The sequence below is a fragment of the Tupaia chinensis genome, unplaced genomic scaffold (assembly GCF_000334495.1).
Source record: "Tupaia chinensis unplaced genomic scaffold, TupChi_1.0 Scaffold148607_1, whole genome shotgun sequence".
Taxonomy (NCBI): Eukaryota; Metazoa; Chordata; class Mammalia; order Scandentia; family Tupaiidae; genus Tupaia; species Tupaia belangeri.
In genome coordinates, this window is record NW_006208456.1 from 2,197,772 (window position 1) to 2,208,397 (window position 10,626).

Genomic DNA, 10,626 nt, shown 5'->3' on the forward strand with positions numbered 1-10,626 from the left:
GCAGCCCTCACTCACACTCACACTCACCGCGCGCGCGCCACCCCGGCGCGGCCTCCCGCCGCCTCGGCGATCTCCGCCCGCCCCCCGCGTGGTGGCGTCAGGGCTACGTCAAAGGCGCGTGCGCCCTCAGCGCGCCGGCAACGGCGAGGCGGAACGTTTCTCGCTCCGCGTGCTGGTTTCCTTAGAGACGGAGGCGGGCCGGGCGGCTGAGGCCAGGCGGCCACCGCAGCCCGGCCCCTGGAGAAGCCAAGATGCCGTGGAAGGGAAAAGACAAAAGGAAAAGCAAGAGTAAAGGCAAAGTGAAGAAGTAAGGAGCATCCGCCGGTGGGGGAAAAGGTCCCCCCTCCAGGGATTTTTGGGTCGGAGAGTTGGCCAGCTGGCGCCCTCCCGCCGGCCCACCCGGATCTGTCTGGTTCTCCCCGCTTTTGAGAATTACCGCTCTTGTGGTTTATTCTTGCTTGCTCCTAGCATGAGAGATATCTACCACATGTAGAACAGTGACCCTTCTCCCCCAGCCATCTGGCACCAGGCACTCCACCGTCGGTGGAGGCGGGAGGACGAGGATGATCCCAAGCCACCATGCACCCCATTACCACCACTACCCCATTGGACCGTACAGTGAAATAATCACGCAAAAGCGTTCAGCTCTCTTGGGAATCTAGTGTCAACAGTGATGTGACAAGAGGTGGAGCCCAAGCAGCAATGCCAGCCACTGGGACTTGAAGTAAACACAGCCCAAGCGTCTGCTAGCTTGCCTGCTGCCCACTCCCCTGCTTCCCCGGGGAAGGCAGAGCCCCAACAGGCCACAGACCCCAGTGGCAGCCCAGGGTTTGGGTATGCCTGATCTAGAAGATGCCTGGGTGGTAGAAATCTTTCCTTAGGCCTATTGAGAGATCCCTTTTGAAGTTCAAAGGAGCCATCCAACCGGTTTGACCAAACTGAGTAACTTGAGGTTTTCCCAGACTGATCAGAGACCATGAAGAAGGTCTGCTGAAGAAGGAACACTTGCAGGCTTGAGTTGCTCTTATTATAGATTTCCACTACATCTGTTGAGTGACCAGGTGGTTTATAGATGCTTTGGAGAGTTGTACATGGTGACCAGCATCACCCTATGTAGAATTGCAAGGGAATCCTCAAAACTTGTGATGTTTATAGAGTAATTTAAGAGTACAGTGAGTCTGTGGGCCAGCAGGTGGCATGGTGGTTAAGGCACTGAACTCCCATATGGCTTACACAGTTTGAGTCTCCACCAGACAACTTTCTCTTTCTCTCTCTCTCTGGTGAGTGTACATGCCCTGTAGCAAATTTTTAAAAAGATAAATACAATTAAATAATTCTTTTTATAATATGTTTTATTCAATTTCATTTATTTATTTTTTATTATTATTGAACTTGACCAGCGAGACACACAGGGAGAAAGACATGGAGAGTGAGAAAGCAAGCTGTCAAGTCAGGGACTCAAACCACAGGGGGCCGTGTAGGAGTCTGGTGCCTTAACCACCTTGCCACCTGCTGGGCCACAATTAAATAATTCTTTTTTTTTTTTGGAGAGGTTTTTGCTATAGGGCACGTGCGCTCGCCAGAAAGACACAGAGAGACAGAAAGCGAGAAATCACCTTCCCCCCCAGGGGTGATGGCCACCCCGCAATCCCTTCTCCTCCATTCTCCTCTCGGGATCTTGGACACACACTCACATGCGCCCAGCGTGAGTTTTAAGCCACCGGGTCTGGAACGAGAACCGTGGTTGGCTACATGGGAGTCCAGCGACATAGCCATTATGCTAACTGCTGGTTCCAACAATTAAATAATTCTTAAAAAAAAAAAAAGAAATGTTTAAAAACAAAAAAAGGGTACAGTAGATCTGGGCCAGCAGGTGGTGTGCAGGTTAAGGTGCTGAATCCCACATAGCCAGCCTTGCAGTTTGAGTCCTGGACCTAGCGGCTTAAGAATCATACTGGCACCTATGGATGCATGCCCAAAATCCTGAGTGGAGAGTAGAGGATAAGGGATTGCAGCATGGCCATCACCCCTGGAGGTGATTTCTCACATTCTCTTTCTGGCTAGTGCGTGTGCCCTACACCAAAAAACAAACAAAAAAACAGTAAGCCACACCAATACAGAAAGTTTGAGACACATGAAAACAAAGGAAAAACAAAACAAAACAAAAATCCCCTGTAATCTCATCATTCAGAGATAGCCACTTATTATTTTGGGGTATACTCTTTTTTTTTTTTCATTATAAAAGGATAGTCCAATGTATATGCTTACGTGGTTCTTTCCTACCTGAGTATTAATGTAAGTATTGTACAGTGTGTGTATCTGTATTTTTTTTAAGTAACTGCACATTGGTACAACACTTTTTTAAGTGCTAAGGGTATATTGCATTTTTGGGACTTGAAGCATGTGTTTTTATTTTGATCATGCATCTGTAGCACACGTGTGAACAATGAGGAACATTAAGACTTCCTATTCCTTGGATTTTCTGTGACCTACTATTTGAGAACTATGGCTTTGTTTCTATAGTCAGTGTTAGTGGTCATTCTATTGGAGGTGTCTAATTTCTTGCATCAAATATCGGGTGATTATAGTAATGCAGTTTGTCACTAGTGCCTAAATCATGCTGGAAATGGAGGTCAGTGGCTATAACGAGAGGGTTCTTGGTGGTTGCAGAGGGGACTGGCCTTTGAAGAGAACAAAAGGTGAAAGCTGGAGTGGAAAGGGACTGAGAACCAGGAGTTGAGGAGTGGATGTGAGAGTTATAACAGCAAAGAAGGGTCCTCCAGGGCCAGCAGGTGGTGTGGTAGTTAAAGCATTGGACTCCCACATGGCTGACTGTGGTTTGACCTAGACCGAGTGGCTTGCTTTCTCACTTTCTCTCTCTTTCACTCTCTGATGAGGACACATGCCCTATAACAAACTTGAAAAAATAAATAAATAAATAAAATAAGATATATGATTTAAAAAGAGCCCACCAATAAATATGCATGAGAATATTTAGAATTCAAATACAGATGAATATGTATTATCTATATATTTTTATATCTAGTGCCTACCATATGCTAGGGGTACTGTTTGTTAATACTTGTACAATAAATCTTTATTTTGAAAAATATCTCTTTTTGAAGCCAGCAGGTAGGTGACGTGGTGGCTGGGGGTGCTGGATTTGCACATGGGCAACTATGGTTCATATCTGGAACTGGTGACTTGCTTTCTCTCTCTGTCTCTCTCTGGTCAAATTAAAATAAAGTTAAATAAAATAATTATTTTAAAAATATCTCCTTTTGGGACCAGGAGTTGGCGTAATGGCTATTTCGCTGGGCTCCCATGTAGTCGACTTTGATTTGAGTCTCGGACCTGGTGGCTTAAACTCACGCCAGCACTTGTGCGTGCGTGCCCAAGATCCTAAGAGGAGAATGGAGGAGAATGGATTGCTGCGTGGCCATCCCCGCTTTGGGGGTGATTTCTCGCTTTCTGTCTCTCTGTCTTTCTGGCAAGCGCCCATGCCCTGTAGCAAAAACCTCTCAAAAAAAAAAAAAAATCTTTTATTGCTTTAACCTATAGAAGAGGATGAAAGGTCATGGATTTGTAATGGAGAGAACAAAGTCCAGCACCGAGTGAATAGGAATAGAGAGGATAATTCATATGTGGGAGAATCAAAGAATTATATAAAAACATATAATATCTCTTGAAATAAATTTGATTGTTATACCTTCCCTTTTTCTTTTTCCAGTCTGGTAGAATTATGCTCCCTTGCTTCTCTCTTCCAGGACGAGGCACCTACTTAATTCTCATATAGATGCAAATAAATGTATTTCATATTAATTCATTAATTGAATAATATTTGCCTGTATGTACCAGACAATGCCAAGCAAGATAAATTTTTTAAAAGATTTATTTATTTGTCATTTTATTTATTATCATTATTCTTCCATTTTGACCAGAGAGAGACAGACAGAGAGAAAGGGAGAGTGAGAAAGCAAATCGCCAGGTCCAGGACTTGAACCGTGGTTGGCCACATGGGAATACAGCCTCAACCACCATGCCATCTGCCAACCCACAAGATAAATTTTTTTTTTTTTGGAGAGGTTTTCGCTATAGGGCGCGTGCGCTCGCCAGACAGAGACATAGAGACAGAAAGCGAGAAATCACCCCCCAGGGGGGATGGTCACGCCGCAATCCCTTCTCCTCCATTCTCCTCTCAGGATCCTGGGCACGCACGCACACGCGCCCGGCGTGAGATTTAAGCCACCGGGTCCGAGACGCGAACCGCAGTCGACTACATGGGAGTCCAGCGACATAGCCATTACGCTAACTGCTGGTTCCCAAGATAAATTTTTTTAAAGAAGAGAGAGATGTGATACTAATATAGTTGAGAAATAGTTACATATTATCAATGCCCTTTTCCCATGCAGGAAGACAATAAAAACAGAGGAATCGGTGGTGGACAGAGCCAAGGCTAATGCCTCCCTTTGGGAGGCCAGGTTGGAAGTCACAGAACTCTCTAGGATTGAGTATCGTGATACTTCTCGGAGACTGGCAAAAAGTAATGAAGAATTAAAGAAACAGCAGTTTAAAATGGAGAAAGACACAATGTCTGTATTAAGCTACCTGAAGAAGCAGGATCAGGAGAAAGATAATTTGGTATGTAGGTAGAAAACCTCCAATTAACAATCTCTGTGGCTACATTGGCATGATTATATATTTCAATGATTTTAATACCTTAAAATGTCATAAGATATGTCAGTTAGATTTTTTTAAATATTTTTACTTTTTAAAATAATTATTCATTTAATTTAATTTATTCATTTATTTTAATTTGACCAGAGAGAGAGAGGGAAAATGAGAAAACCAGCAGGTCCGGGACTCAAACTGTGGTTGGCCATGTGGGAGTGTCTAGTTCCTTAACCACCATGCCACCTGCTGGGTCCAGGTTTTTGGTTTTTGTTGTGTTTTTTTTTCTTGGGGGGGGGGGGAGATTTTTGCTATAGGGCGCATGCACTCACCAGAAAGACAGAGAGAGACAGAGAGAAAGAAAGTGAGAAATCACCCCCCAGTGGGGATGGCCATGCTGCAATCCCTTCTCCATTCTTCTCTCGGGATCTTGGGCACTCACGCACACACACCCGGTGTGAGTTTAAGCCGCTGGGTCCGGGACTAGAACCATGGTCGACTACATGGGAGTCCAATGACATAGCCATTACGCTAACTGCTGGCCCCCTCCAGGATTTTATTTTTTAAAGTATATTTATTTCTTCCATCAGAGACAGACACAGAGACTGACAGGCACTCCCAACAGGGTCTTCATACTGGGATCCACTCCCAGTCTCAGCTGGCTCAGATCTTTGGCACTTGTGTGTCCAGGCATGCTCGGAGATTCCCAGCACGCGAACCCAGTGTCTTTCCCATATGGGTCCAGTTGTATTACTGCTTTACCACCAACTGGCACTCCCAAGTTTTCTTTAAAATAGTTATCTAAAGGGCACAGCAGGTGGCATGGTGTTTAAGGTGCTGGACTCCCACATAGTGGATCGTGGTTTGAGTCCTGGACCTAGCAGCTTGAAAATCATGCTAGGTGTGCATGTGTGTGCATGCCCAAAATCCTGAGAGGAGAAGGGATTACAGCATGACCATCCCCTGGGCATGATTTCTCACTTTCTCCTTCTCTGTCTTTCTCCAGGAGAGCATGTGCTTTCTAGCAAAAAAAAAAAAAAAAAAGGGAAGAAAAGTTTCTTAAACACAAAATTCAAATTAAATAAACAAATAAGCACAAACAAAATACCACTTCATACTCATTATGACAGCTACCAAAGAGAGAAAAAACAAAATAAGTGTTGGAAAGGATGTAGAGAAATGGGAACCCTTGTGCATTATTGGTGGGAATCTGAAATTTTATAGCCATTTAGAAAACAGTTTAGAAGATCCTCAAAAAATTAGATATTTACCATTCTTACTTCTGGGTGTACAAGATATCCTAAAGAATTCAAGGCAGGATCTTGAAGAGAGATTTGCTCATTTGTGGTTATTGCAGCATTATTAACAATAGCCATGATATGGAAGCAACTCAAATATTCAGTGACAGGTGAATGGATAAAGGAAATGTGGTGTAGCCTTGCAATGGAAAATTGCACAGCCTTAGAAAGGAAATCTTGGGCCAGTCAGTAGTGGAGGTGGCTAAATCCCTGTGTAGTTCGAGGCCCAGGTCAAGCAGCTTGAAAAACAGACCAGGTGTGTGTGGGTACATGCCCAAGATCCTTAGAGGAGAATGGAGAAGAAGGGATTGAGGTGTAGACCGCACACACACCACCCCCCCAATCAGGGTGTCTCACTTTTTCTCTCTTTGTGTCTTTCCGATTTTCTCTAGTGAGCATACACACCCTATAGCAAATTGGGGTTAAAAAAAAAAACAAAAAAACTTGTCACTTAACAACATCAATGAACTCAAGGACATTATGGTAAATGAAATAAACCAATCAGAAAAGAACAAATGCTCTATAATTCCAATCGGAAGTGTCTAAAGTAGTCAAAAATCATACAAATGGAAAGTATAGAAGATAATTGCCAGGGGCTTGGGAAGAAGAGAGAGGGAATAAATGTTTAATAGTTCCAGTTTTGTAAGGTGAAAAGTTCTAGAACAGCAATGTGAATATATTCAATACTACTATTAAAAAGAGTGAAGATGGTAAATTTAATACTGCACCTCTTACCACAATAAGAATAAAGTTACCCAGGTATGTCTGATGACAGCCAGGTGTTCGAAACCAGCCATAGCAGGTTAAGGATATAGAAGAAGTAAATTCTTGTCCCTGCTTTTCTTCCCACCACACTCACCTCTCTCAGACTACTGGTTTCGCTATTATGCAAAAACTGGCCACGGAATAAAGGTAAGATACAGAGCAGTTTCATTACTTTCCTGATTCTGTATTTCTATTTTCTACAGATTGAAAAACTCAAACAGCAGTTGACTGAAACAAAGGAAAAGGCTCAAGAGGAGAAGGAAAAATTGGTGAGTTGTCTACATACACTAATTACTTACTAGGCAGTTGGGTCTCTGGTGAGCTTAAATGTTTTAAAATGCAATGAGATTAAGTGAATGTGTTCTCTGAGCAGCTCAATAAACTTAAGCCTTACTCACTTGATTGTGCAGAAGCTCAAAAACAACATATAAGGGGTCAGGTGAGGACGCAGTGGTAACATGACTGGGAAAGGTCCTGGGACTTCCTGAACATGCTGGGCATGTACATGGAACTAGGAATGGGTCATAGTGTGGGGGTGCCTGTCTCTCCCTCTCTCTCTCTCAATAAAGAAATAAACTTACAAAACAAATATGGGGCCAGCAGGTGGCATGATAGTTAAGGTGCTGGACTCCCACATGGCTGACCACGGTTCAAGACCTTAATTCTGCCCATGTGGCAGAAGAGAAGTGATATTACAGTAGTTTTTGTTTGTATTATTATTTTTTTTATGAGCCAGTTGTGCAGTTTTCAAATGTTTGAGGGCCATTTGTATTTTTTTAATATCTTTTGTTCAGGGCTAGCCAATAGTGTGGTGGTGAAGTCAGATGGATCTCACGTGACTGATTGTGCAGTTTGAATCCCAGTTGCAGCAGCTTGAGAAACACACTGGGCATGTGTGCATACATGTACATGCCCAACGATCTCAACAGGAGAAATGGAGAAGGGATCACAACATGGCCAGCCCCACGAGGGGTGCTTTCTCACTTTCCGTCTCTCTTTCTCTCTCCCTGGCAAGTGTGCATACCCTTTAGTAAGTCTTAAAATTAAAATCTTGTTTAATTTTTTTTTTTTTTGACCAGAGAGGGACAGTGAGAGAGAGAGAGAGAGAGAGAGAGAAAGCAAGTCGCCAGGTCAGGCCTCGAACTACAGTCAGCCATGTGGGAGTCCAGTGTCCTTAACCACCACACCTGCTGGCCCCCTTATTCAGTTTTAAATTGGGCTATTGGCCTTTTTCTCTTCTTTAAAAAAACATGCTTACTTCGGGACCAGCATATGGCATAATGGTTTTGTTGCTGAACTCTCACATAGTCCCGTGGTTTGAATCCTGGACCTGGCTGCTTAAACTCACACAGCCCTGTGTGTGTGTGTGTGTGTGTGTGTGTGTGTGTGTGTGTCCAAGCTCTCGAGAGGAAAATGGGGGAGAAGGGATGGGGGAGCATCCCCCCCAGGGGGGTGATTTCTTGCTTTCTGTCTCTCTGACAAGTGCACATGCCCTAGAGCAAAAAAAAAAAAAAATATCTCTTAAAAAAAAAAGTTTATTTTGGGACCAGCAGATGGCATAATGGTGAGGTCACTGAACTCCCATGTAGTCGAATGCAGTTTAGGTCCCAGACCTGGTAGCTTAAAACTTACCCTGGGCATGTGTGGGCACATGGCCTAGATCCCGAGAGGAGAATGGAGGAGAAGGGATTGTGGTGTGGCCATTCCCGCAGGGGGCTGCGATTTCATGCTTTCTGTCTCTGTCTCTGTCTCTCTGTCTTGCCAGTGAGTGCATGCACCCTACAGCAAAAATCTGTCAGAAAAAGTTTATTTCTTGGATGGGGAAGAGGGAAAGAAAGGATGAAGGGAGGGCTACCTCCAGAAAGGTCTTCACACTGAGGTTCACCCCAGCTTCAGCTAGGCAGGACCATCAGCATGTGCATGTGTACCTAGTGTGACAGGGAGACCCTGAAGCACAAACCTGGGACCTTCTCATGTGGCCTCAGCCTCACAGATGTGTTACCAGCATGCCCCTGTGGCTGGCCTCTTGCTTCCCCTTACCTCCTCTCACTTCCCTCTTCTCTTTTTCTTCCTCTTCCTCCTACTCCTCCTCCCTTTCCTATTTCCTTTTCCTTCTATTTCCTCTTTCTCCAAACTTCTTTTTTGTTATTTAATTTCTTATTTTTTTTTTTATTTTTGAGAGGTTTTTGCTAAAGGGTGCATGTGTCCACCAGAAAGATAGCAAGAGACAGAGAGACATAAGTGAGAAATCACCCCCCAGTGGGATGGCCACGCCACAGTCCTTTCTCCATTCTCCTCTCGGCGGGATCTTAGACACGCATGCACACGCGCCAGGCGCGAGTTTAAACCTCTAGTCCGGGAATCCAATCGCAGTTGACTACATGGGAGTCCAGCGACATAGCCATTATGCCAACTGCCGGTCCCGAAACGTCTTAATTTCTTAAGAATATTTATTTTCCCTTTGTTTCTTAGCTAACTCATTTTAACTTAGGTCAAGAATGTTTTTATCCTTTTATTTATTTATTTACTTTAAGAGCGATTATGCTATCAGTGCATGTGCTTGCTGGAGAGACAGGAACAGAGAGACCGAAAGTGAGAAATCACCCTGCCAGGGGAATGGCCACAACACAGACCCTTCTCCTCCATTCTCCTCTTGGGATTTTGGGCACAGATGCACAGGTACCCCGCATAAATTTCAAGCCTCTGGGTCTGGGACTCAAATCATGGTTGGCTATGTAAGAGTCCAGCAACAACTATTACATCACCTGCTGGTCACTGTTTTTATTCATTTTACGCATTAAAGATTTGTTTAGTCCTCTCATACCCCTTTTTAATAAATGTCTGTGCTTTATTCCATTCTATACACAATCAGCCTGTACAGAAATTTTTCCAGAACTTTTTTCTTGTACAGGGAAGTTGGTGTCTTTTTATAAAAATGAAAACTTTACGTAAAAATGAAAAGATATAGGGACTGGCAGGTGGTGGTGTGGTTAGCGGTGCTGGACTCCCACATGGCCAACCATGGTTTGAGTCCTGGACCTGGAGGCTTGCTTTCTCACTTTCTCTCTCTGTCTCTCTCTGGAAATATTAAAATAATAATAAAGTTAAATAAAGTAATTCTTTAAAAAACATTTGGGAAAAAAGACATAAAGAAGATATGCAAGTGAGCCATGTGGAACACGACTCCATGGAACTTATGTTCTATTTCTTAACTTATTTCCCTCTTTTTTGAATACAGGAACAAAAATATACTGTGCAAATAAATGAGCTGGAAGGACACTTCCATCAAAAAGCGAAAGAAATCGGCATGATTCAGACTGAGCTGAAAACAATAAAACAATTCCAGAAGAGAAAAATTCAGGTGGAGAAAGAATTAGATGATGTAAGTTGCTTTCTTTAAAAAATAAATAAATAAATATTGGGGACCAGCAGGTGGCGTGGTGGTTAAGGTGCTGGACACTCCCATATGGCCAACCGCGGTTTGAGTCCCAGACCTGGTGGCTTGCTTTCTCACTCTCTCTCTGGTTATTATTATTAAAAGGAGTTTAGGAGACCAGCAGGTGGTGCTGGACACTCCCATATGGCCAACCACAGTTTGAGTCCCAGACCTGGTGTCTCACCTTCTCTCTTTCTCTCTCTGGTTAAATTAAAAATAAATGAATTAATAAAGTTAATTTTTTTTTTTTTTTAAAAAGGAGTTTGGGAACCAGCAGTTAGCGTAATGGCTATGTCGCTGGACTCCCACGTAGTCGACCACGGTTCGTGTCCCGGACCCGGTGGCTTAAAACTCACGCCGGGCGCGTGTGCATGCGTGCCCAAGATCCCCAGAGGAGAATGGAGGAGAAGGGATTGCGGCGTGACCATCCCCCCTGGGGGGTGATTTCTTGCTTTC

At 43.8% G+C, this 10,626-nt stretch overlaps 2 protein-coding genes across 4 annotated transcripts in view; one reads left to right on the plus strand and one right to left on the minus strand.

Moving 5' to 3' along the window:
• The window catches only part of ENTPD5 (ectonucleoside triphosphate diphosphohydrolase 5 (inactive)), a 42,022-nt gene extending 41,941 nt beyond the window's left edge, over positions 1-81 (minus strand). For 2 of the 3 annotated variants that reach the window (XM_014585010.2, XM_027769103.1), the window contains exon 1: positions 28-81. The gene's annotated coding sequence lies outside the window, so the exon portion shown is untranslated. The remainder of the gene's footprint in view (positions 1-27) is intronic. The other variant, XM_027769102.1, reaches the window with a different exon arrangement.
• Positions 82-135: 54 nt separating this feature from the next.
• Positions 136-10,626, plus strand: part of BBOF1 (basal body orientation factor 1) — a 41,418-nt gene continuing 30,927 nt past the window's right edge. Inside the window, exons 1-4 of the mRNA XM_006170538.3 lie at positions 136-307; positions 4,413-4,641; positions 6,938-7,003; positions 9,973-10,116. Of these exons, the coding sequence (XP_006170600.1) occupies positions 252-307; positions 4,413-4,641; positions 6,938-7,003; positions 9,973-10,116 (495 nt within the window). The 5' untranslated portion in view covers positions 136-251. The remainder of the gene's footprint in view (positions 308-4,412; positions 4,642-6,937; positions 7,004-9,972; positions 10,117-10,626) is intronic.